Source organism: Emys orbicularis, chromosome 1 (genome assembly GCF_028017835.1).
Source record: "Emys orbicularis isolate rEmyOrb1 chromosome 1, rEmyOrb1.hap1, whole genome shotgun sequence".
Classification (NCBI taxonomy): domain Eukaryota; kingdom Metazoa; phylum Chordata; order Testudines; family Emydidae; genus Emys; species Emys orbicularis.
The window spans coordinates 99,430,718-99,458,459 of NC_088683.1; the positions used below are offsets into that span (position 1 = coordinate 99,430,718).

At 48.6% G+C, this 27,742-nt stretch overlaps 1 protein-coding gene across 1 annotated transcript in view; it reads left to right on the top strand.

The window, feature by feature from the left end:
- TMPRSS6 (transmembrane serine protease 6) overlaps positions 1-27,742 on the top strand; it is a 37,946-nt gene that overhangs the window by 3,832 nt on the left and 6,372 nt on the right. The window contains exons 5-13 of the mRNA XM_065399331.1: positions 3,693-3,734; positions 4,544-4,748; positions 12,480-12,616; positions 13,708-13,820; positions 14,759-14,868; positions 16,741-16,886; positions 17,840-17,938; positions 26,785-26,898; positions 27,598-27,714. Coding sequence (XP_065255403.1) covers positions 3,693-3,734; positions 4,544-4,748; positions 12,480-12,616; positions 13,708-13,820; positions 14,759-14,868; positions 16,741-16,886; positions 17,840-17,938; positions 26,785-26,898; positions 27,598-27,714 — 1,083 coding nt within the window. The remainder of the gene's footprint in view (positions 1-3,692; positions 3,735-4,543; positions 4,749-12,479; positions 12,617-13,707; positions 13,821-14,758; positions 14,869-16,740; positions 16,887-17,839; positions 17,939-26,784; positions 26,899-27,597; positions 27,715-27,742) is intronic.

The window sequence follows — 27,742 nt, forward strand, 5'->3', positions numbered from 1 at the left end:
AGATAGATTTGTGGACTACCACAGCACACTTGTACTTGGGCAGAAAACTATTGTCAGAAGCTGAACTCAGTAGCCAGGGTTGTTGGCAAGAACAGGCTGATGCAAGCACACTAGACAGGACTCTGCACACACTATACTGGTGTACATTGCATTCACCATCCATTGAAGTTTTTTCTGGTCTTTACTCTCAAATATCTTAATGGTTAGGCCTGAGCCATCTTTGAGCCAACTGCTCCCTTGTGACCAAGATCTCTTAAGCCTCATTTTTGCTAATGAAACTAACAGGAGCTGAAGGTAGACTTAGCGGTAACAAGCCCACCACTATGAAACTCCCTCTGTTTCACAAAAGCTGAGGATGACTAAAAAGTCAACTGTTTTTAGAGAAAAAGTGTAAGGCCCATCTCTTTGTCATGGTATTAATGATAACTTAAAACCAAAATCCTACTCAACTCTCACCTCCTCTGGCTGTGTTCAAAATGCTGTTGAGAAAAGCTGAAAGATTGGAGGCATTGCAGAAAGTTCTGCAAAGGGGAAGAGAAAAAAAAAGAGTTCAGGTCTACAGATAGGACACCCATGCGGAGTAATGTGTTTGTGTTAGGTACTCAGATATGCGACGAGTGTGGCATAAATATTTAGCTAGGTACTTTTGGCAGAAAATCCTTAGGATATTTATTTGGTATGTGTTCCCAGCATGTGATTGGTAGGAACTCCCAGAACTGTAGAATTATAGGGATAGCTACTCCCTAAGCCAACAGGTGGCAGTGTCAGGACTCCCGCTCAACCTCCATGGAAATACTCATGTGAATAACATTAGTCATGTGTATAAATGTTTATAGGATCCAATCCATACGTAGATCAATGAAATACTGAATTTATTTTATAGCCAAGGATTCCAAATTTTTTGAGGAGTAGTGGTTATTCCTTGGGTTATAACTGGTGACAAAAGAGGAGTTTCCGCTGACTGCAGTGCTCTTGGTTATAAAATAAATTTAAAAGATGCTAACATTTCCAGTTCCTCAGGACTAGAGGGGCAGCCAACATTTTTTTTGCTTGGGGCAGTAAAAAACCTAGAGCCGGCCCTGCCCACAATGACTGTGTTTGTTTGTTTAAATTCTGCCCTATTGCATTGCAAACTCATCTCTAATTTGCTATCGTTGTTACTCCCGGGGTCTCTTTCACTATTGCCAATTCCAAGTTTCTCATTAAATAACATGTTTCCAACCATTTCCCCCTAGATACATTATCTGGCATTTTCCCCAGATTAATCTTATTTTGGTATATCCCTACCCTATTTCTCACTTCACAAGGTCCTTTTCTCTCTGTTCTCATGGCTGTTTTTTAATTTAGTATTGGGGAATGTCATTAAAATGCTTTTGACTCCCTCTTCCAGATCATTAGTGAAGATGTTAAATAAGACCAAACCTAACGTCCCATTGAACACCTCTCTCCATTTAATAAATTGCCATTTATAATTATTTTTTATTTGCAGCTTTTCAGTTTCTGGTGCACTGTATGTGACAGTGCTCACATTCGAGCCAATTTAAATTAAGATTTCATGAAACACATGCCTAATGATTCACTAAAAATCAAGCTATATTGCATCTTCTGCTTTCCCTTTATCCACTAATTTAGTAATTCTATCAAAAAAAGCAATCAAGTTTGTCAGTACCATTATCTTCTAAAGGTTTCCAGTTTTTTCCTCTCATTCCCTTCACATTTGTTCATTATTTTATTAGGGTCTAAAGTTAGCTTTGCTCAATTCTAATTGCCATGATCATCTATTGGGGTTTCCCTGTTTCTCCATGACATTTCAAAAGTAAATGTCTGTAGTTGAGTAAGATTTGATAGTTTGGGAAGAAGTAGGTCTAGCGCCTAGAGCAGGGGGCAAAAATCAAGATCCTCAGGATTCTATCCCTGGGATAGACACTGCCTTGGCAAATCACTTAATCTAGGTCTTTGTTTAGCCATCTGTAAAGTGGGAATAAAATGATAGTTAACAATTCCTTTACACTTTCCAACCTCACAGCTTGTTGAGGTGTAATTAATTGACAGCAGTAAAGTGTTTTAAAACCCTCAGCCAAATGCTCCTATGTGAAGACTCTTAATATTACTAAATTTGTTAGCTGCCTCTCTTTATCATAGGGTGCCTATTTTATCAACCCACTGATTTGTATGTGGTCAGATCTTCCAAGTCTTCCCTCACTTTTTTACTAATAGCTATTTGTAAGCCCACAATCTCTCTCTAGCCATAGGATTTCAGCCCCTTTTCTTTCAGGAACTCATTTCTCCAGAATAAAATCTATTTAACACAGGTTCAAAAATATAATCACATCCTTTCACCCTGACTCAAGGTCTTCTTTAGGAGCCGATCTATTCCCTATAGGATTACCCTCAGCAGGCCATCTGCCTAGGAATCATATGTAACCTGGCCTCTTTCCCCTGCCCTAGGAACTCCTGAAACCACAATCTTCCCACCCACCAGCAGCCCTCCACTCAACAAAGCTCTTGCTGGCCTTTATGAGGACCAGGCGATCTACAAACTATCACCTGATCACTGCCTCTTAGCATGAGCTGGGAGGCAGCTGATCAGTCACAGGTGGGGCTGGGCCCAACTCCCCTAAATGGGCCAACCACACTCTGACACTATTTTTTTAAACAGGTTTGTGGATTGTCCTCTCTTTATGTTCCTTTTTAAAGGGACATTTTATAAAGCAGTTCAATATTCCATCTATTGGACATCACTCATTGGGGGCTTTGTTCTCTCTCCATCCCTGTCTCTCGGAGACTACAAGAAACTCCCACTGTTTTCAATGGAAGTTATTCATATCCTGCAACAGGAAGAAGAGGACCCCAAATTTCTTAATTCCCCATAACTGATTTTCTTGTTAAAGAATCCCTTTGGACTGCAGTATTCTGTTAACCTAGTATTCACTGTGCCAAACTCACATACCTTGTGGTCACTTGTACCAATCCTCCCTGTTATCTTCACATTTTCAGTTGTTTTTTTTTCATTCATAACCCTCTTTGACAGCAGATTCAAAGCCCACTGAAGTCACTGGAAAGAATCCCCCTTCCTTGAGGCCCTGAGTGAGAAGAGCCCAATCCCCTTTGGGATTTGGATCCTTCTACCCCCACATCTCTGGTCACCCCAAGGGACTTTCTTTCCATCTAGAGTAAGAGAGAAGAAAGGAGGAAAGTGGGTTGGGTCACAGGCAGGTAGCCAGGGTAGAGCCTGGGAGGCGTGGGAAGCAAGGCACTTCCCTGGGGTACTAGTGCTTGACAATGAGCATGGTTAGGAGGGGAAGGGCCTAAGGCCACGTGGGGTGTGGCTAAAGAATGGTGGCCTAGGTTAATGACTGACTTGTGTGGGAAGAAGAGAATATGCCTGGGAGAGGATCAGATGATGGCCAAGTAAAGAAGGAGAGAGGCTCATGGCAGGTTGGGGCATCATGGGTAAGAGGGACAGGGCCCAGGATAGGTTGGACAAGGATGGAGGAATGGGAGATAGAGAAGGTGACCAAAGTAGATCTTGATAACAGGCATAGTAAGGAATGAAGGCACCCAGGGTAGTGCTTGATGCGGGGACCACTGGGCACAGAAAGGAGGAGAGGGGCCCATCCTGCAGCTTAGATTTTAGGTACTACAGATTCTTATGTTTTTTTTCTTTCTTTTATATATTTCCTTTCCAACAGAATCCAGTGTGAAAGACATAGTAGTGCTGAAATCCACTCTGGGTAGGCCATCCTTTCCCTTGCTTTTTGAGTTCATTTTGTTTGGGGGGATTTGGTGAGGGGCCAGAATTATTTTGATTACTGTCCTGAGATGTAAGATCAAGGAAAATGAGGGGAAGAGGATTGTATTCATGAAGCACGGATGCTGCACACAGTGAATAACACTTTCAAAAGCACCACTGTGACTTAGCAACCTAAATCCCATTGACTTTCAGATCCTCAGAGGCATTAGGTATTTATCTCAATGGCAGTTAGGCACTGAAATATCTTTGAGGATCTGGGCTAAGGTGCCTAAGTCACATAGGTGCTTTTGAACATTTAACCCGGTGTCACAACAAACTCTCTGGCTAATAGCTGGACATTTGCGTTCAGGCTCTACGTGTGCATGCATGGTGTGCACTTGGAAACTCACTCTTCCCTTCACTTACAGTCCCCATTCAGAGCTGCCAATCCAAAGAGAATTAGAAGTGTCAGTAGAACAGGCAGCATGTACTCTAAATGGGATAAACAGTATGTTGAGGACGGGGCCAGGAACAAGGAAAATGGGTCAAACAGAAGAGAAATATGAGAATGAGAGTCTGCCTAGAAGAAGGCAATAATTAGCTTGGAGTAGGCTAGTGAGAGGGGACTGGTGTCACTGGGAGGAACTAGGGTAAAGTGTGAAAGTAAAGTGAGATCACTGGGAGGAACTGGGCTAACACAGAACCTAACTGGCTTGTATTGGTCATCATTAGGGTATCTTGTTGGTAAGAGCCCCTTCCCTGACACTCAGCTAACAGCACTCTGGGGTTCTGTTTGTCTCATGGATTCAGGTTGCTACAGGTACAGTCACATCAGGGCGGAGGAAGTCCTCAGGCTGAAGGGCCCTGACTACTTGGCCTCCAGTTGTCTTTGGCACCTCCGTGGTCCCAAAGGCCACATGATCAAACTACGTCTGGAGTGGACCCTCCCGGAGTGCAGGGACCGGCTGGCCATGTATGATGCAGCTGGGCCACTGGAGAACCGTCTCATCACCTCGTAGGTAGCTTTCATATGACAGTGATATAAAATACAGCAAATGGTAGGAAGAAGTCGAGTCAGTTGGCGCTACTTACCCTTTCTGACAGTACACCAACTCACCTGTAGAACTCACTGCTGTGGGATATTAGTGAGGCAGCCCTTCAGTTTAGTAAAAAAAATAAAATAAAAAATGTTCAACTAGTTGAAGTGTTTAGATGAATAAGAACAGCAACTCCACAGAGACAGTGGTAGTGGAACAAGAGATTGTGCTTCAGAGACCAAGGAGTTTCATGAGAACATCACTTGATATAGGACTCCTCCTCAGAGCAGCCCAGATCTTAGGGTCAGGAACCTTACAAGAGGATCCTTGGACAGATCCTTAGCTAGTATAAATTGGTGTAGCTGCACTCATAGGCGCCGACTCCGTGAGTGCTCCGGGGCTGGAGCACCCATGGAGAAAAATTAGTGGGTGCTGAGCACCCACCGGCAGCTCCCCGCCCCGCCCCCCCGCTCCAGCTCACCTCCACCTCTGCCTCCTCCATGAGCGCGCCGCCACGTCCTGCTTCTCCCCCGTCCCTCCCAGCACTTGCGCCATGAAACAGCTGTTTCGCGGGACAGGGAGGGAGGGGGAAGGAGGAGGTATGCGGCGCGCTGGGGGAAGAGGCGGGGCTGGGTCGGGGATTTGGGGAAGAGATCCAATAGGGGCAGGGAGGGGGCAGAGTTGGGGCAGGGACTTTGGGGAAGGGGTTGGAATGGGGCAGGGCCAGGGGCGGGGAAAGGGTGGAGTTGGGGCGGGGCCAGGGGCAGGGGGCGCAAGCACCCGCCGGCGCCGGAGAAAGTTGGCACCTATGGCTGCACTGACTTCAGTGTAACTCTGCTGATTTTACACCAGCTGAAGCTCTGACTAAGATTCCTTAGGAATGGGGTCTGATCCATATTAAGGTTAGAGGGAGAACAGGGGCTCCTGAAGGCTCTAAAATGACTGATTTATGGATGAGGGGTGTGATGGGTTGGTCCCCCTTCTGGGGTGCCACCTGATGTACTGGGGTTCGACTGAGCCTGCCTGTACCACCAGCCTGGGCTCCCTCACCCTGTCCTGCTACACACACACACACACACACACACACACACACACACAGCTGCAAAGACACAGATCAGCTCTGTGTAGGAAGACTCAGCTCAGGGATTGCCCAGCACTCAGGTGCACACACCCTCTGGAGTGTAAACCCAAAATTACACTGTCTTGCGCTGGGTGGAGATCTATACAGCATAAGTCATGAAATTCGCTCCCCCTTTCAGTGTGGAGGAAGATATGCACAGCTTTTTGCCCTCCCAGTTATGAATTACACAAACTGGTTATAGAATAAACAAAAAAACAAGTTTATTAACTATAAAAGGTAGATTTTAAATTATTAAAAGGGATAGCAAACAGATCAAAGCAGATTACTGAGCAAATAAAACAAAACACACAACCTAAGCTTAATACACTAAAACAACTAGTTAATAGTAGAACATTCTCACCCTAAATGTTGTTTTGCGCAGGTTGCAGAGTTTCTTGAAGGTAAATGGCACTGCTTGCAGCTTAAATGGGGGGAGGGATAGCTCAGTGGTTTGAGCATTGGCCTACTAAACCCAGGGTTGTGAGTTCAATCCTTGAGGGGGCCATTTAGGGAACTGGGGTAAAAAAATCTGTCTGGGGATTGGTCCTGCTTTGAGCAGGGGGTTGGACTAGATGATCTCCTGAGGTCCCTTCCAACCCTGATATTCTATGATTCTATAAATCTCCGGGTATTCCTCTCACAGGCTAGACCTTTCTTACCTGCGCTCCCTGCCCCCGCAGCTTAGTTCCTTTGTTTCTCCAGGTGTTTTCAGCAGTCTTCCTTCTTGGGCTGGGATGCAGTGAAGAAGAACCAAGATTAATTCACTTCCCAGCCTTAGGCCTGGTCTACACTACGAGTTTAGGTCGACTTTAGCAGTGTTAAATCGAATTAAGCCTGGACACGTTCACACGACGAAGCCCTTTCTTTCGACTTAAAGGGCCCTTTAAACCGGTTTCTTTACTCCACCTCTGACGAGGGGATTAGCGATAAAATCGGCCTTAGCGGGTTGGAATTGGGGTAGTGTGGACGGAATTCGACATTATTGGCCTCCGGGAGCTATCCCACAGTGCTTCATTGTGACCGCTCTGGACAGCACTCTCAACTCAGATGCACTGACCAGGTAGAGAGGAAAAGGCCCGCGAACGTTTGAATTTCATTTCCTGTTTGCTCAGCGTGGAGAGCACAGGTGACCACGCAGAGCTCATCAGCACAGGTAACCGTGATGGAGTCCCAGGATCGCAAAAGAGCTCCAGCATGGACAGAACGTGAGGTACGGGATCTGCTCACCATATGGGGAGATGAATCAGTGCTAGCTGAACTCCGAAGCAGTAAACGAAATGGCAAAATATTAGAAAAGGTCTCCAAGGCCATGAAGGACAGAGGCCATAACAGGGACGCACAGCAGTGCCGCGTGAAAATTAAGGAGCTACGGCAAGCCTACCACAAAGCCAGAGAAGCAAACGGAAGGTCCGGGGCAGAGCCGCAAACATGCCGCTTCTACGCGGAGCTGCATGCCATTCTAGGGGGTGCAGCCACCACTACCCCAACCGTGTGCTATGACTCCCTCACTGGAGAAACACACAGGGAAGTGGGTTCGGGGTATGAGGAAGATGAGGATGGAGATAATGTAGATAGCTCACAGCAGCAAGGAAGCGGAGAAACCGGTTTCCCCAACAGCCAGGATATGTTTATCACCCTGGACCTGGAACCAGTAACCCCCGAACTCACCCAAGGCGTGCTCCCAGACCCTGAGGGCACACAGGGGACCTCTGGTGAGTGTACCTTTGTAAATATTACACATGGTTTAAAAGCAAGCGTGTTTAATGATTAATGATTAATTTGCCCTGGCAATCGCAGCCAGTACAGCTACTGGAAAAGTCTGTTAACGTGTATGGGGATGGAGCGGAAATCCTCCAGGGACATCTCCAGAAAACTCTCCTTCATGTACTCCCAAAGCCTTTGCAAAAGGTTTCTGGGGAGGGCTGCCTTATCCCGTCCGCCATGGTAGGACACTTTACCACGCCAGGCCAGTAGCACGTAGTCTGGAATCATTGCATAACAAAGCATGGCAGCGTATGGTCCCGGTGTTTGCTGGCATGCAGACAACATCCATTCCTTATCGCTCTTTGTTATCCTCAGGAGAGTGATATCATTCACGGTCACCTGGTTGAAATGGGGCGATTTTATTAAGGGGACATTCAGAGGTGCCCCTTCCTGCTCTGCTGAACAGAAATATTCCCCGCTGTTAGCCACGCGGTGGGGGGGAGGGGTGAAGTGATCATCCCAGAGAATTGGGTGTGGGGGGGGAGGGGAGTTAGTTGGATTTGTGCTGCATGTTAACCCGGAAACCGCAGCCCCTCCTTTTACATTGCAAACCCATTTTAAATGGCCAACCCAACGGGTGCTTGGTATGGGAAATGAGAGCGCTACATGTTAAGAAGGTTAAAAAAGCCAAAAGACTGTGTCTTACCATGGCTGCCTGCAAGCCGAAATCTGTTGCCTGGCACTGCGTGAGTGATCTCTCACACCAAACCGGCAGGCCCTCAATATAAGAGGAAAAATGCGACCTTGTAACGAAAGCACATGTGCTGTGTAATGTGAACAGCAAAATTTAACGTGAAAGAGTGTACCCATTGTTCTCTAAAATGTGTCTTTTTTAACCACCTCTCCCTTCTCCTCCACCAGCTGCAAATGTTTCTCCTTCACAGAGGCTAGTGAAGATTAGAAGGAGAAAACGGAGGACGCGGGACGATATGTTCACAGAGCTCCAGATGTCCTCCCACGCTGACAGAGCACAGCAGAATGCGTGGAGGCAGTCAATGTCAGACTACAGAAAAGCACAATATGAACGAGAGGAGAGGTGGCGGGCTGAATCGTGAGATGAACAGAGCAAGTGGTGGGCTGAAGATGATAGGTGGCATCAGCTTGCAGACAGAAGGCAAGAGTCGATGCTCCGGCTGCTGGAGCATCAAACTGATATGCTACAGCATATGGTTGAGCTGCAGGAAAGGCAGCAGGAGCAGAGACCGCCGCTACAGCCCCTGTGTAACCAACAGCCCTCCTCTCCAAGTTCCATAGCCTCCTCACCCAGACGCCCAAGAACACGGTGGGGGGGGCCTCCGGCCACCCAGTCACTCCACCCCAGATGATTGCCCGAGCATCAGAAGGCTGGCCTTCAATAAGAGTTAAAGTTTTAAACTGCAGTGTGTCCTTTTCCTTCCCTCCTCCCCCACCCATCCCGGGCTACCTTGGCAATTATCCCCCTAGTTGTGTGATGAATTAATAAAGAATGCATGAAGTAACAATGACTTTATTGCCTGGGCAAGCGGTGCTCGAAGGGGGGAGGGGAGGGTGGGGTGGCTGGTTTACAGGGAAGTAGACTGAACCGGGTGGGGGGGGGCAGAGGGTTCATCAAGGAGAAACAAACAGAAGTTTCACACCGTAGCCTGGCCAGTCACAAAACTCGTTTTCAAAGCTTCTCTGATGCGCATCGCGCCCTGCTGTGCTCCTCTAACCGCCCTGGTGTCTGGCTGCGCATAATCAGCGGCCAGGCGATTTGCCTCAACCTCCCACCCTGCCATAAATGTCTCCCCTTTACTCTCACAGATATTGTGGAGCGCACAGCAAGCAGCAATAACAATGGGGATATTCTTTTCGCTGAAGTCTGAGCGAGTCAGTAAGCTGCGCCAGCGCGCTTTTAAACGTCCAAATGCACATTCCACCACCATTCGGCACTTGCTCAGCCTGTAGTTGAACAGGTCCTGACTCCTGTCCAGGCTGCCTGTGTACGGCTTCATGAGCCATGGCATTAAGGGTAGGCTGGGTCCCCAAGGATCACGATAGGCATTTCAACATCCCCAACGGTTACTTTCTGGTCCGGGAAGAAAGTCCCTTCCTCCAGCTTTCGAAACAGAGCAGAGTGCCTGAAGACGCGAGCATCATGTACCTTTCCCGGCCATCCCACGTTGATGTTGGTGAAACGTCCCTTGTGATCCACCAGGGCTTGCAGCAGCATTGAAAAGTACCCCTTGCGGTTTATGTACTTGGTGCTCCGGTGCCAAGATAGGGATATGGGTTCCGTCTATGGCCCCACCACAGTTTGGGAATCCCATTGCAGCAAAGCCATCCACTATGGCCTGCATGTTTCCCAGAGTCACTACCCTTGATATCACCAGGTCTTTCATTGCCCTGGCAACTTGGATCACAGCAGCCCCCACAGTAGATTTGCCCACTCCAAATTGATTCCCGACTGACCGGTAGCTGTCTGGCGTTGCAAGCTTCCACAGGGCTATCGCCACTCACTTCTCAACTGTGAGGGCTGCTCTCATCCTGGTATTCTGGCGCTTCAGGGCAGGGGAAAGCAAGTCACAAAGTTCCATGAAAGTGCCCTTACGCATGCGAAAATTTCGCAGCCACTGGGAATCGTCCCACACCTGCAGCACGATGCGGTCCCACCAGTCTGTGCTTGTTTCCCGGGCCCAGAATCGGCGTTCCATGGCATGAACCTGCCCCAGTAACACCATGATTTCCACATTGCTGGGGCCTGTGCCTTGTGAGAGATCTATATCCATGTCAATTTCCTCATCACTCTCGTCGCCGCGCTGCAATCGCCTCCTCGGCTGGTCCTGGTTTTGCTTTGGCATGTCCTGGCTCTGCATATACTCCAGGACAATGCGCGTGGTGTTCATAGTGCTCATAATTGCTGCGGTGATCTGAGCGGGCTCCATGATCCCAGTGCTAGCTATGGCGTCTGGTCTGAAAAAAGGCGCGAAACTAGTATCTGACGGACCAGGGGAAGGAGGGAGGGAGGGAGGGGCGAGTGACGACATGGCGTACAGGTACAGGGAATTAAAATCAACAAAGGTGGCTGTGCATCAGGGAGAAACACAAACAGCTGTCACACAGAATGGCCCACCCCAAAGATTGAACTCAAAAGCCTGGGTTTAGCAGGCCGTTGATTTCACGGAGGGAGGGGGAAGCAAATGAATACAGAACAAATCTATTTTTTACATCTTAAGCTGGCAGACGACGGTGCAGCATGACTGATAGCCCTCGGCATCTTCTGGGTGCTTGGCAGAAAATACTGGGCGCTTGGCAGTTAGTGTACTAAGATTGATAGCCATCATCGTCAAGACAGTTCGCTAGGACTGAGCATGTCTGCCCAGGTGCCCATGATTGACAGCCACTGCAATATGACGATGATGGATACCAGTCGTAATATACCATCTTCTACCAAAAGGCAAGGGGCTGCTGCTGTGTGCAATGCAGCCCTATGGCTGCCAGCACCCAGATCACCGATGAAGGCTACCAGTCATGCTGCACCGTCTACCGCCAAAAGGCAGTTAGTTGCTGCTGCTGTGTAGCAATGCAGTACCACGTCTGCCGGCACCCAGATGACATATGGTGACGGTGAGCTGAGCTGAGCGGGCTCCATGCTTGCCGTGGTATGTTGTCTGCACAGGTAACCCCGGTAAAAAGGCGCGAATCTATTGTCTGTCGTTGCTCTGACGGAGGGGGAGGGGCCTGACGACATGTACCCAGAACCCCCCGCGACACTGTTTTGCATCATTCAGGCATTGGGATCTCAACCCAGAATTCCAATGGGCGGCGGAGACTGCGGGAACTCTGGGATAGCTACCCATACTGCAATGCTCCGGAAGTTGACGCTAGCCTCGTTACTGTGGACGCAGTCCGCCGACTAGAGCACTTAGAGCATTTTATGTGGGGACACACACAATCGGCTGTATACAACCGATTTCTATAAAATCGGCTTCTATAAATTCGACCTAATTTCGTAGTGTAGACATACCCTTAAATAGGATTTGCATATGGCGGGAATCCTTTGTTTTCCCCCACCCCCTCCTAGTGGAAAAATACCAGCAGTCCAAGATGGTGTCCAGTATCAGGTGACATGATCACATGACCCTGAAGTGTCAAAGCAGCATCCTAGGAAACTTCTCAGGAAGGAGGGAGATTAGTATCTGTAAAGTTCTATTGTCCTTCCTAATGGTCCATGCAGGCTGATTGCACATTGTCTGGTGGGCGTTCCCCAAGCGTAAACACAGTTGTAGTTGTTATACTCAATATTCCTAACTTCAGATGCAGAAATGATATATGCATACAAATAGGATAATCATATGCAGTAAATCATAACTTTCCAATGATACCGCTCATGACCCATCTTGCATAAAATACATCTTAGTTATGCCATATTCATATCTTAAGCATATCTCTATGAAGAATATGTGGCGTAGCGTCACAAGAGGTACCCTGTGGTCTCACAGTCCTCATGAAGGTGGTCTGGTTTGAGACAAGATGAAGGTCCTAACAAGGGGTGGGGGCATGCTCCCCCACCCTGATCTGAGCCCTTTTCTCCATGCTATGCCTTGATTTGGTTACTAGGCCCAGAGCTTCAAAGGTATTTAGGCTCCTAATATCCATTGATTTTGATGAAAGTCAGAAGCCTAAACACCTTTGAGGATCTGGGCCTTAGTGTTTAGCAACATACTGAAGTTAAAGGTCTGAATAATCTCATCCCCTCTTTTTCCTCTCTCCCCGTCTCTTGCCACCACTTCGCTCCTCTCCTTTCCTCACCTCCTTTACTCATTCCCACCCTCTTTCACACTTCCTGCTATCTCTTTCCTCTCAGATTCTATGGCTGCAGCCGTCAGGAGCCCATGGTGGAAGTCCTTTCTTCGGGCCACGTCATGTCTGTGGTATGGAAGAAAGCGATGTACAGCTACTACGATCCTTTCATCCTCACCGCCCAGGCTGTGCCCTCTGAAGGTGAGGAAGGCTGGAGGGAAAGTATGGAGAATGAAGGAGCTAGGAGCGCTCACACAGTGCAGATCCCTTGTCAGTTAGCCTCACACGTATTCTACAGGTCACTTCACCCACCATCACAAGATGCTCCCACTGAGATGGAACGTGGCAGCTGTTTCGCATAGAAACACCACACAACAGTTTGGGGTAGGAATTCATTAAAGATTGTGTGACACTTAGATGCTCCAGTGATGGCAGCCAAAAAAGGGACGGAGATAGATAGAAGTGAGGAGTCCTGCATTCAGCTAAAGCCACAGGGGAATTTAGGTCAGCAGAATGGACTCCTATTGGAAATTGGCCAGGAGAAGGAGGTTAACAACCTTACTTTGCACAAAGTGCCATGGGATCTTTAATAACCAGGAGTGGTCAGGGCTTGGGTTGTCCTGACAGAAGACAACACTAATGTCTCAGTAACCCCTAATGCCAGGCTGGAGCAATGGCACTGAGTCAGAGGGAAGAGCACCGCCTGTTACAGCAGCACCATTGCTTTGGACACCTCTTTGACGGTCTCCCACGCTAGTACAAGCCAGGCTTGACCCCTGCTTAGCTCATGAGAGCACAGCGTGTAGCCTTTCCCAGTTGGGCTTTCCTCTTTTTCAGCCACTTACTCATTTTTGAGCTGTACTCACTGCCCTTTTCTCTAGCTCTGGTCTCTTGGTATCTCCTGCACTATGATCCTTCACCCTACCGTCCCCAGCTCTTCCCGACGTGTACACACTGTGGCATAGCAATGTAGTGAGCCAAGCAGGCATCCACACCTGCAGTTGATTCCCTCAGCTGTCTGCCTCTGAGGGGCCCTCTCGTCAGGAAGTAGCTCCCCTGGGATGTTTCTGGGGCTCCCAGCGAACCCAGCTGGGAAAGCATGATGTTGGCCCCACAGAGAACACAGACCATGAGCACAGCAAGCAGCCTCATGTGTCTCTAGCAAACGTGTAACCTGCGCCTTCCCCCATTCTTCTCTGGAGGGTGGGGCATGTCCCTTTTTTCTGCAGCAGGCGAAGATCCAGTTTTCCCAGCTGACGTGTGTGTGTGTGGGGGGGTGTCTGTGTTTTCAGACTGCCAGGTGAATCTAACACTGCAGGGAGGCCTGGAACTGCAGGGGAAGATCAACACTCCACACTACCCGAGCTACTACTCGCCCAACACACAGTGCACCTGGCTCATGATGGTGAGCCCCCTGGCCCCTCCTCTTTCCCTAGCCAAACCTTTCCACAGTAGTGGCTTTGAACAGAACTCCAGGGCATCCTTTCCCCTTCACCACTGCTCTGTGGCAATGCCCTCTCCACTCAGACTCAAGTGGCACAAGGAGGCTGAGTGCCAGGCGGTTTCATCTCTGCAGACCCTACTGCAGAGGGTCTCAAACAGAAGGTCATGATCACAGCCATCCAGCTCTTCCTGTAATGCTAAATGGGAGGGAATCCCCGCTAGATTCCCACCTAGATGGGAGGAAGGTTTGAGGGGAGAGGTTTCCTGTAAGGAAAAGGCTGGGAATCATTGCCCTACAATACTTCCAATTCTGGCTTTGGTTCCCAATGAACTGACTCTTGTGGCTCTCCTCCTAGATCTCTACCCTGGACTTGTGACTATCAAATAAACGCACTAGGCAGTCGCCTTCTGTTCTTCAAATCCGGCCTGTCTCAGTTCAACCAAGACCCAGCATTAGAGTAGCAGGGATGAGGAGAGAGGTGCACTGGCTGGAACAGCAGGGTTCCTGCATGTCAGGGCTGAGGTGCTTTGGCAGAGCTGAAAGTAGGATCTAGGGCTGGAACAGTCAGCCGTGATGGAGGTGCATTGGGAAAGGTGTTTAGGGGGAGGTAGGAGTGGTCTAGCAGGGAGTGTTGGAGGACATGACTGAGGTGCTCTGGCAGAGGTCTTAGAGGCAGGTCTGGAATGACAGAGGGTGCCACACTTCAGGATTAAGGTGGGCAGTGGCCTGGTGCCTGTGTAGACTGTGCCTAATTCTTGCCAGCTCGGCACTGTGTGAATTCACTGCTCTCCCATTTGTGTTCATTCTGCCCATTTCATGCCTATGGTCCCATTTGGTTGGATGGAAATGTAGTTTTCTGCTGCTACCTCAGTTCTGCTCTTGGACCACTCTCCATGCAGGTCCCATCTCTTGACTACGGAGTTGTCCTGTGGTTCGATGCCTACACGCTGAGGAGACAGAAGTATGATCTGCCATGTACTCAAGGCCAGTGGATTATTCAGAACAGAAGGTGTGTGCTCATGTTCTTGCTGGATTGTCAGTCTCCACCTCCAACCCCAGATTACTTCTGCATGAGTCTCAATTCGCCCCCAGCCCTCTCCTGTTTAGCCAGTCCCCAGGTCTGAAGGAGGAGATTCCTGCTAGGAAACATTTGCCAGCTCTAACTTCTATCTACTTGCTCCCACTCAGTCATTTGATCTGTGCCATTAACTGTAACAGCTACTACCGTGCTGATGGCACTCAGTTGTCCATATCTTTTTCAATACTCTAGTGACTCCTCCTTGTCCACTGACTGCCTATCTTGACCAAGTAAATGTATGGCTTTGCCTCAGCTTCCTGCAGAAAAGCATCTTAGAGAGAGAAGTGCTTCTTTTGGGCAAAGGCAACATCCCCAAACCTCTCCAGTGTTGCTATCAACTTCTCTTCTTCCTCGTGCTGTGTAAAGCAAACGGTCTAGTTTCCCCCACTGTGTGCAGCCCTGGCATCCTCTCACACCTCCTGTGTTTGCAAATGTGCCTATCACCACCTCTGCAGTAGCGTCTGTGTGTGCTACTGCCTCGAATCCTCCTCCGCACAAATCTGACTCTGAGTCTCTGCCTCTTCCTGCTTTGCCTATAAAAACTCCCTTCTATAAAAGCTTCTTTAGGGCCTCCCTAAGCCCAGCTGCCATCATGCACTGGCTGCCGCTGCCCACCTTCTCCCACGTACAAAGAAGCATGGCCACTGTACTGCCATCCTCAGACCCCTCCAGCTGGCCCCGCTTTCATTTCAGGAGCCTGTTCAAAATTGCCCTCTTATTTTAAAACCCTGATTGGGCCTTTTCCAACCTACCTCGCAGACCTTGTCTCTGCTGCTCACCTGACCTCAGCCGCCTCCGTCTTTGGACCTGATCCAGGGAGTTGTTCCAATGACCTCAGATTCTCCACTATGGGTGTGTCAGCCTGTCATCAGCAACAGCTGTCTTGTATTTCACCATTTCACCAACTTCTCCTCTATTTGCATCCCTTCCTTGCATGTACTTTTTTCTTCCTTTCTCCCTGGTCCAACCTCTCTTTAACTCTTATTTAACCATGTGAAGCATCTAGGATATGATGTGATAGGAAAGACAATATAGAAATAGCATTGGATTAGACAGCCTAAATTCTGCTTTTCCCCAGACAGGTAGGTGGAGTCATCCTGGATTTATGCCGAGGTAACAGAGCAGAATTTGGGCCAGTGGACTGTGTATAAAATATGGCCCATTTGCAGAAGAACACCCATGACACCAATTCCCTGTGCCTGGTTTTGGTACCAAGTGCATAATATTCTCTTCAAAGCTGTTCAGTCCGGAACATCCAGAACCATTACACACATCGATCACTAACTTTAAATGGTGTTTATTACCGCTTTCATTTCAAATTCTCTCCATCTTACCCTTAGAATGTCTCTTTTCCTTTCCCTCCATCTCCATCAGTCTCTAAGGCTGCTTCATTGCACATTTCATTTTCTCTGGCCCCTGATCTTGGTTACACTAGTGTAAAACCAGTGATGTCTCTGGAGTTGCTCTGGCCTCAGGACGTTCCAGCCAAGTAGCTAAGTGCTGGTGCAGTGGAGAGGAATATGTGGTGCCGGATGGCCGGTCTGCTGAAAAAGCCTGGCTTCCCCTGCATTTCCAAGGGCATCTCCATGCTTTCCTCTATCACTACTTTACATCCCCAAAACATACGGAGGGTGTTTCCCCATCTCTGCTATCCCAGTCCTTGTGGTTCTCTCTCTCATGGACCAGACCCCAATTCCCAACTGCCACAGAACCTTCCTGCCCCAACACCCTTTCCCCTTGAGGATCACATTTTTTTCTCCTTCACACAAACTCTGCGATGTCCTGCCTGTACTTCTCTATCAGGTTGTGTGGCCTACGGACCCTGCAAGCCTACGCCGAGCGAATTCCTGTTGTGTCCTCTGCCGGCATTACCATCAGCTTCACCTCTCAGATTTCCCTAACTGGACCCGGAGTGCAGGCTGCCTACAGCCTCTATAACCAATCCGATCGTGAGTACAGGGCTTCTTATAGCCTAGAGACACCGACTGAGAATGTGGGCTGCATCTTTCACTGCTACCCAGTCACCAGCAGCTTTCTCAAGCTCCTGGCACGTGTTGAGAGCCACACATGCCAAGTCCCAGAACAAGCTCACCTATAGGTACATACACATGTTACCCTCACGAATACACATGCACACACCACTCTGAACCATGGACACACAAACACACTCAGGCACACAACACTTGATCATACACAGCTCACAGAGGTATTGAGGGACTGTACACCTAGGCACAGGCAGACTCACCTCTGCCTCTGTGTTACTGAGCTGGCCTTGGAATTAGATGCCTTAGCTTATTTTAATTTGAAATGACTGTTTCAATCACAAAGGCTCCTGGAGAGTTATTTCCTGCTTTCCCTTGAAATCCATGTATGTGGAAGACAGAGAGAAAGACAAAGCCTGACACACACCCACATGCGCGCATACACACTCTCTCCAAGTTGGTCTTGTCTTACTGTGCAGTACAGTGCACATGGTCCCTCTCTGCATACTCCCTGCATGTCCTGGGGACACCTTTTTCAGGTCCCTGACCAGGGTTTTGTAACAGCCCCCAGGGAATCTATCCCCGTATTCCACCCAGCATCATGCATGGTGTGGCAGGATGTAATAAACAGTGTAGCTCCCAGGAGTTCTGGTGAGAGATTGCTCTTGATTTCCTGGACCCTGTCATATGACCTGCATCGGTTACAAACGGTCAATACCCGCATTGCCTAGCCAGGGTCTGTATGCACTGATTCCAGGGGCTGCCGTTACACAAATATAGCAAGTGCTGCTTGAACATCCCTGCAGATCTGGCAAGGTCAATAAAGCTTGTAGTCACACATTTTCGTCACACACTTCCGAGTGTTTTGCTTTTAGGAGGTCCTGTAATGGGGACTAAACATTCCCTTGTGATTTTTTTAGCCTGTCCCGGGGAGTTCCTCTGTTCTGTCAATGGACTGTGCGTCCCAGCCTGTGACGGGATTAAAGACTGCCCCAATGGACTGGATGAGAGAAACTGTGGTGAGTGGTCCATTATTTCTACCCCCTGTCTCTCCTCAGCGATTTGCAGCCCAGTTCAACCCTCTCCTGCACAAAGGAGTTGGTCTCCATGGTCCAAATCCAACTCTCTAATGGGGATCTCTGGGGGAGACAGGAAACCCCCTCAAAGACTTCACTGAATCAGTCAGGGGGTGAAAGTAACAAAGGCATTTGCCTGGTTACATACAGGCAGTGAATCTTCAGTCCACCACAGTCACACTGCTTCAGTCTGTTAGGAAGTGATACTGAAAGTTCAATGTGCACCTGGCTCCTCCGTGCACTCTCGAGGCCATATATCCCACAGACAGCTGGCCCCAGAAAATGGGGCAGTAGAAAAACAAACAGTTTCCATACATCAAGATGTACAAGTTCCGCAAATAAATCACTGTCCAACCTACAGCACTACACTACCCCCTCACTGCTAGTACAGTGCATGCCTGACAACCGCTCTCTCTCACCACAGTGAACCTCAGTCCTGGCTTACAGCCCCACCTGCTGTTCTAGGCCTGGGTGTCCCACGCTGCTCTGCCAACACACACCAGTCTTGGCCGCCCATAATATATGTAGTGCTTGCTCAGTAGAGCTCTGGGTCGGGGTGCTCTACTCACCGCTGGATAGCGTCCCCCACTGGCCATTCTGGGTATTAGCTCCATCAGGCCAACACCCTTTCCTGCAGTTGCACTCCATCTCTCTCTTTCAGTCTGCTTCCTCTTCAGGACTTAGCCCTCCAGCCAGTTCACTAAGGTCCTCCCCTTCCAGGGTAGTCTTTCTAAAATCTCTCTACAAGCAGCATCAGGCAGTCCTCACACTGCTGCCCAGACCAAGTTATTCCTACACTGACTCCAGCAGTCTTCATATCCACTGCCCTTAATGGTACCACTCTGCAGTGGATGGTAGGGAAACCCAAGCCCACCCTCTACTCTGGGTTCCAGTCCAGGGTCCTGTACTGAACAGTCAAGGTCTGCATCTCCACCACCTTACTGCTCTCACTCCCGGACTCCTGCCTACTTGGCTTCTTCTCCCCCTTCTTTCTCCTTTACCTCAGGGAGAGGGGATGCGGGCTTCCTCCCTGTTGTCCCCCCACACTGCTGCCGGCCTCGTGTCTTTATAGAAGCCCCGCCTGTTCCCTCACAGCTGAGCTTCCTTCTAATTAGCTCCCTCCACACAGCCTAAAACACCGCTGTTTGCAGTTTAATTGGCCGATTGGGCCCACTTGGCCTAATTCAGCTCTTGCAGGGCTGGTGTGGGGAGTACACTCCCCCCCTCCCCCCCCAGATTCTTTGTATTTTTAAACCACTTGCAAATATCACCTAACTAACTCTCACAGCTGTCCTGGGAAGTATTCTTAGTATTACTACAGATTGGGGGGGGGGGGGGAGGGACAGAGGGGGACAGAGAGGAAGGTTAGATTATTTGTCCAGGGCCACCCAGCAAATCAGTGGCAGAATTGGCACTAGAACTCTGGCATTCTTAGGTCCTAATCCCATCCTCAGGGCATTAGACCATGGTGCCTGTATGCAACGCTGCCCATGCCTGTTAGTCCTGGCGTGCAACAGTCCCTCCCTGCTGTTCCAGGCCTCCCATGAAGCTCACAGTCCTGTGCTCACAGGAACATAAGAATCGCAGTGCTGGGTCTGACAAGGCTCTATTTACCCCAGTATCCTGTCTCTGACAGTGGCCAGCACCAGATAATTCAGAAGAAGGGGCAGAAAACCTTATTGTGGAAAGTTATTGAATAAACCTGTCCATGGAGGAAGTTTCTTTCTAAATCCATCAGTTAGTGCTTGATTTGAAGCATGAGGGTTTATTATCTCTAGTTGTCATGTCTGTGTGTGTCCCCCTCCCCGTGTCTTATGTAGCTGTGGATGTTCTCATTCTCTATATAAATATCTAATCCTTTTTAGAATCCTATTAAGATTAATTCAAACTAGAACAGGTGCAGAGAAGGGCTACGAGGATGATCAGAGGAATGGAAACCTGCCTCATGAGAGGAGACTCATGGAACTTGGCTTGTTTTGTTTAACCAAATGAAGGCTGAGGGGAAATATGATTGTTCTCTGTAAATACATCAGAGGGATAAACACCCGGGAGGGAGAGGAGTTATTTAAATTAAAGGCCAATGTTGGCAATAAGAACAAATGGATATAAACTGTTCATCAATACGTTTAGGCTTGAAATTAGATGAAGGTTTCTAACCATCAGAGTGATGTTCTGGAACAGCCTTCCAAGGGCAGTAGTGCTGGGGGGTGAAGGGGAAACATAACATGTTTCAAGATTGATCTTGATAAGTTTACAGAGGGGACAGTGTGATGAGACTGCCGTGAGGGTTATTAGCAAATATCTCCAAAGGCCGGTGATGGGACACTAGATGGGGGGTGGCTCTGCATTACTACAGAGAATTCTCTCCCAGGTGTCTGGGCTGGTGGGTCTCGCCACATGCTCAGGGTTTAACTGACTGCCATATTTGGGGTTGGGAAGGAAATTTCCCCCAGGTTATATTGTCAGAGATCCTGGGGGGTTTTCACCTTCCTCTGCAGCGTGCGGCGCGAGTCACCTGCAGATTTTAAGTAGTGTAAATGGTGGAAGTTTTTAAATCAAGATTTGAGGACTCCAGTAACTCAACCAGTGGTTAGGGGCCTATTATTGGAGTGTATGGGCGAGGTTCTGTGGCCTGTGACATAGAATCATAGAATCATAGAATATCAGGGTTGGAAGGGACCTCAAGAGGTCATCTAGTCCAACCCCCTGCTCAAAGCAGGACCAATTCCCAACTAAATCATCCCAGCCAGGGCTTTGTCAAGCCGGGCCTTAAAAACCTCCAAGGAAGGAGACTCCACCACCTCCCTAGGTAACGCATTCCAGTGCTTCACCACCCTCCTAGTGAAATATTGTTTCCTAATATCCAACCTGGACCTCCCCCACTGCAACTTGAGACCATTGCTCCTTGTTCTGTCATCTGCCACCACTGAGAACAGCCGAGCTCCATCCTCTTTGGAACCCCCCTTCAGGTAGTTGAAGGCTGCTATCAAATCCCCCCTCATTCTTCTCTTCTGGAGACTAAACAATCCCAGTTCCCTCAGCCTCTCCTCATAAGTCATGTGCTCCAGACCCCTAATCATTTTTGTTGCCCTCCGCTGGACTCTTTCCAATTTTTCCACATCCTTCTTGTAGTGTGGGGCCCAAAACTGGACACAGTATTCCAGATGAGGCCTCACCAATGTCGAATAAAGGGGAACGATCACGTTCCTCGATCTGCTGGCAATGCCCCTACTTATACAGCCCAAAATGCCGTTAGCCTTCTTGGCAACAAGAGCACACTGTTGACTCATATCCAGCTTCTCGTCCACTGTGACCCCTAGGTCCTTTTCTGCAGAACTGCTACCTAGCCATTCGGTCCCTAGTCTGTAGCAGTGCATGGGATTCTTCCGTCCTAAGTGCAGGACTCTGCACTTATCCTTGATGAACCTCATCAGGTTTTTTTTGGCCCAATCCTCTAATTTGTCTAGGTCCCTCTGTATCCGATCCCTACCCTCTAGTGTATCTACCACGCCTCCTAGTTTAGTGTCATCTGCAAACTTGCTGAGAGTGCAGTCCACACCATCCTCCAGATCATTAATAAAGATATTAAACAAAACCGGCCCCAGGACCGACCCTTGGGGCACTCCGCTTGAAACCGGCTGCCAACTAGACATGGAGCCATTGATCACTACCCGTTGAGCCCGACGATCTAGCCAGCTTTCTATCCACCTTACAGTCCATTCATCCAGCCCATACTTCTTTAACTTGGCGGCAAGAATACTGTGGGAGACTGTATCAAAAGCTTTGCTAAAGTCAAGGAATAACACATCCACTGCTTTCCCCTCATCCACAGAGCCAGTTATCTCATCATAGAAGGCAATTAGGTTAGTCAGGCACGACTTCCCCTTGGTGAATCCATGCTGACTGTTCCTGATCACTTTCCTCTCCTCTAAGTGTTTCATAATTGATTCCTTGAGGACCTGTTCCATGATTTTTCCAGGGACTGAGGTGAGGCTGACTGGCCTGTAGTTCCCCGGATCCTCCTTCTTCCCTTTTTTAAAGATGGGCACTACATTAGCCTTTTTCCAGTCATCCGGGACCTCCCCCGATCGCCATGAGTTTTCAAAAATAATGGCTAATGGCTCTGCAATCTCATCCGCCAACTCCTTTAGCACCCTCGGATGCAGCGCATCCGGCCCCATGGACTTGTGCACGTCCAGTTTTTCTAAATAGTCCCGAACCACTTGCAGGAGGTCAGACTAGATGATCCTGATGGCCCCTTCTGGCCTTAAAGTCTATGAGTTCTTGTCCTCAGTGATATCTTGTGGCTGTGAGTTCCAGAGGTTAATTATGAGTTGGATGTAAAAAGATAGTATTTCCTTTTTCAGTTTCAAATGTGCTGCATTTCAGTTTCACTCAATGTCTCTGTGTCCTTGTATTATTAAAGTGGGTAAATAGAAGCAGCCTGATTTACCTTCTCTATCACCTTCATTGTCCTGTGTGCCTGTCAAGCCACCTCCTTTTCATCTCATCTCTAAAGCAAACAGCCCTAGTCTTTTAAATCTCTGTTTTTATTGTCCCAGATTTTTCCAGGCCTCTAATAATCTGAATTCCTTGTGTAAATTATTACATAAATAATAACTATTGTGTGGACAGCCCCATTGTGTTTGGGCCTGTCCACACAAGCATAGCAAGAAGACAGTCCCTGCCCCCAAAGGACTTACAATCTAATGATAAGACAAAAGACAACAGGTAGATGCAACAAACAGCAAGGGGAGCACGAGGTAACAGTGAGCCAATCGTAAGACAGATCATGTGCTGTGGCCCATGCTTACCAACCCCCGAGCCACTGTTGAGCGGTTTGCAGGCAAGGTGGGTTTAAGGAAGGATTTGAAGATGTATAGCGTAATGGCTTTGTAGTCTTCTAGTTTTATTGTAGATGGGCTAACCAGGACTGGGCCCAGTATTCCAGGTGAAGGCGCACCTTTGATTTATAGAACAGCATTAGACTATTTTCAGTATTACTCTCATTCCTATTCCTGATACATCCGGACTCGTTGCTTGCCCTTTTTGGGTATGTCCACACTGCATGCTAAGCCCAGGCTATAACTCAGGTTTGAGCCCAAGTCCCCCTTCCATTCACACACAAATCAGTCTGACTTGGGTCAGCAAACACTCAGGACCTGGGTCCTAGAATTATGCTGGGGGGTGGTTCAGAGTCCGAGTCCTGCTGTGACTCGGATCCAAGCCCTGTCATTTTGAAGTGTAGATGTAGCTGAAGCCACAGACCCAATTCAGAATGTCTGCGTAGTGCAGTGTGGACACATTAGCACAGCTCTGAGACCTGCGTCCAGCAATTGTAAGCCCAGGTTTACAATGCAGTGTGGACACTCAAGCGCAGGCTTGGCAACACCCAGTCCACAAGCCCACGTCCCACAGACCTGGGTTTACAATGCAGTGTAGACATACCCTTTGAGCCTGGCTGTACACTGAATGGAAGCTTTCAATGAGCTATCTAGGATGACATCCAAGACTTTTTCCTGCACAGTTAGTTAATTTAAAACAGATCAAGTTTCTTCTTCCTAGATGAATTACTGAGCATTTGTTAACAATTTGTTTAATCTGCTATCAAGCTGCCCTCTGGAATTCACTGCAGTCTTCTCTAGTCTTGACTAACCAAAATAATTTTGCAGCAGCTGCAAATGTTGCCACCTCACTGCTCTCTTTTTCCTTGGTCATTAATGAATATACTAAACACCAGTCCTAGCATGGAACCTTGGGCACGCCACTATCTTCCGCAGGGCCAGATGAAATTCATCCTAAAGTGCCTGCTTCAGCTAGTTCTGTAATCTCGGAACTGTTAGTAATTATCTTTGAGAATTGATGGAAGGCCGGTGAGGTCCCAGAGGCCTGGAGAAGGGCAAACCGTACTTATCTTTAAAAGGGGGAACAAAGAGGACCCCAGAAATTATAGACCAGTCAGCCTAACTTCAATACCTGGAAAGATACTGGAACACATTATTAAACAATCAATTTGTAAGCACCTAGAGGATAATAGGATTACGAGGAATAGCCAGCATGGATTTGTCAAGAACAAATCATGCCAAACCAAATTAATTTCTTTCTTTGACAGGGTTACTGGCCTAGTGGATAAGCTGTGGACATTGTATATCTTGATTTTTGTAAGGCTTTTGACACAGTCCCACATGACAGTCTCATCTAGGGAACTATGAATTTACTATAAGGCGGGTGCACAACAGATTGAAAGACTGTACTCAAAGAGTAGTTATCAGTGGTTTGCAGTCAGACTGGGGGGAAGTGTCTAGTGGGGTCCCACAGGGGTCAGTCTTGTATCTGGTATTATTCAATATTTTCATTAATGGCTTGGATAATGGAGTGGGGAGTATGCTTATAAAGTATGCAGATGACACCAAGCTGGGCGGGGTGGGGGTTGCAAGCGCTTTGGAGGACGGGACCTTGCCGAATTGGAGAATTGATCTGATTTCAACAAAATGAAAGTCAATAAAGACAAATGCAAAGTACTTCACATAGGAAGGGGGAAAAAATCAAATGCACAACTACAAAATGGGGACTAGCTGCCTAGGTGGTAGCCCTGTTGAAAAGGACCTGAGGGTTTACTGAGGATTGGGGCCTATCCTATAGCCCCCTCCTCCTACCGGACCAGGTTTTGCTCTTGCTGAGCCAGCTCACTCCCTGGTGTAATTCTATCTGAGCTCTCTCAAGGAATCCAGGGAAGCAGTTTCCAGCAGGCTTAGTTTTTTATTTTAAGCTGCCTTAAAAATCAAAAAACCCCTCGAAGTCTGTGCAGGCTGAGCAGTCCCTTCCCCAAATCTGTCCCTCACACCGGTAAGTGCCGCAACCCACTTTCCTGGCTCTTTCCTCACAGCCTCAGGAAGAGAAGGACTTCACACAGTCTCCCTTCTGCCCATTTGGTTTCTGGAGCAACCCATCTGTGCATTAAACAATTAGGCACACAGTCCCTCAGCTTTTGGGAGGGTCTGGCCATCTCACCCCTCCATTTCCTGCTGCCCTCTTTTATGAGGATCAGCCAGTTACGGTCCACCTCTTTTCCCAGGTGCAGCAGGTGAGGCTAATCAGCCAGCCAGCCAGTCAGCTAGCGGCAGGCCTCTGACCCCAGAGGAATGGTATCCCTTATACTGTCACAGGGATATGGTGGATCACAAATTGAATATCAATCAACAATGTGATGCAGCTGAAAAAAAGGCTAATATCATTCTGGGGTGTATTAATGGGAGTGTTGTATGTAAGACATGGGAGATAATTGTCCCACTCTACTTGGCACTGGTGAGGCCTCAGCAGGAGTACTGGGTCAAATTCTGGGTGCCACGTTTTAGGAAAGATGTGGACAAATTGGAGAGAGTCCAGAGGAGAGCAACAAAAATGATAAAAGGTTTAGAAAACCTGACCTATGAGGAAAGGTTAAAAAAAACTTTAGAGAAAAGAAAACGGAGTGGTGACCAGATAACAGTCTTCAGATGTGTTAAGGGCTGTTATACAGAGGATGGTGATCAATTGTTTTCCATGTTCACTCAAGGCAGGACAAGAAGTAATGGGCTTAATCTGCAGCAAGGGAGATTTAGGTTAGATATTAGGAAAAACGTTCTATCTATAAGGATAGCTCTGGAACAGGCTTCCAAGGGAGGTTGTGGAATCCCCAACACTGGAGGTTTTTAAGAACAGGCTGGACAAACACCTGTCAGGGATGGTCTAGGTTTAGTCGGTGCCTCAGCACAGGGAGCTGGACTTGGTGACCTCTCGAGGTCCCTTCCAGCCCTACCCTTCTATGATTCTGTGATTAACCTTCTTTAAATCAAGATGGGGCATCTTTCTAAAACATAGGTTCTAGCTCAGCCACAAGTTACTGGGCCTGAAGCAGGAGCCCCTGGGTGAAAATTCATAACCTGTGTTACACAGGAAGTCAGACTAGATGATCAGAACGGTCTCTTCTGACCTTATAATCGCTGACTCTGTGGAACCTTTGCCATGATGAAAAGTTACCATGCATTTCTGCTCTCTGTTTTCTGTTGCTTTCCTGTGCTCAGTGCATTAGTCCATGTTGCCTCTCCTATAGCTCTGCCAGTGCACTCCAGTCCTGACACACAGCACCTTTCTGATGTGCTCTGTTCGCTATACCACATCGGTGCTCTGCCGATACACCTTAATCCTCGTGCACTCCCTTAGCCTCTCTTAAACAAAGGTGGCCAGTCTTGCCAAAAATGGGGCTGTCTGATGGGCACAATATGTGACTAGGCTGAGATTCCCCTCCTCCCCCCAAATCATTTCACACATGACATGTCCTATATTTGATGCCAGGACTGTAGAGGCAAAATGGGCTGGTCTCTTAACCCTCACATCACTTGGGCCTCCCAGCCTGGGTAGACAGACTAGCGCTAGCGGGGCCGAGCTCGGGCGCTAACAGTAGCGGTGTGGATCTTGCCACTCAGGCTCTCACGCTCACGTGACCCCTGGCTCTGAGCTCGGGGCACCAGCCTGAGTCTCTGCCGGAGCCGCAACGTCCCCACTGCTATTTTCAGCACGATAGCTCGAGCCCTGCTAGCGCCAATCTGACTGCCCTGCCCCGGTGGGGCGGCTCACTGCCAGCTGCAGTGCAGACATACCCAAAGTCCCTTTCTCCTCTAGCCAAATGCCACATGGTGTTTCCAGTTGTGGCTAGTGGGTGGGTATTGCTGAGGGATAAGAGACCCGCTCTTTCCCTTTGCCTTGCTTTTCTGAATCCCGCCCGTTTCCTCCGGGTGCTTTGGTCTTAGTGTGCTCAGCGAAGTTCCAGTGTCAGGAGGACAGCACTTGCATAGAGTTCACCAAGGTCTGCGACCAACACCTGGACTGCGTCAACGGGAGCGACGAGGAGCAGTGCAATGAAGGTAGGGATGGGAGACTTCTGGGTAGTGATAAAGTTCCCCCTATCAGCTAACAATGCATGCAGTGTTGTTGTAGCTGTGTCAGTCCCAGGATATCAGAGAGACAAGGGAGGTGAGGTAATAGCTTTAATTGGACCAGCTTTTGTTGGTGAGAAGTTAGTCCAATCAAAGATGTTACCTCACCCACCTTGTCTCTCTAATAAGCTATTGATAAGATTCCTCTGCTGAGTCTCAGATCAGGACCCCGCTACCAGCTAACACCAAAGTACAGCTAGTAACATTCTCTCTCTTAACCTACCAGCTAATACGGGGGTATTACTGAGGGAACTCCCACCAGGGCCGGCTCCAGGGTTTTGGCCGCCCCAAGCAGCCAAAAAAAAAAAAAAAAAAAAAAGCCATGAACGCGATCTGCGGCGGCAATTCGGCGGAAGGTCCTTCGCTCCGAGCGGGAGTGAGGGACCGTCCGCCGAATTGCCGCCGAATAGCTGGACCTGCCGCTCCTCTCCGGAGTGGCCGCCCCAAGCACCTGCTTGCCAAGCTGGTGCCTGGAGCTGGCCCTGACTCCCACCCATCAATCTAGGTGTTCACCAAGGCAGAAGGTTGACATGGGTTTTTTTGGCTGCTCCATGCTCTCCACTGAAATACTCCAACACTCATTCAAGTCTCTCCCCTTTACTCCCTCATCCAACTTCATCTTTCCAGGAGTCCCCTGCGGGCCTTTCACTTACCAGTGTGCAGACAGGAGCTGTGTGAAGAAACCCAACCCTCAGTGCGACTCCGCCACTGACTGCAAGGACTCGTCTGATGAGAAGCACTGTGGTGAGGAGTGAGAAGGGAGGGCACTCTC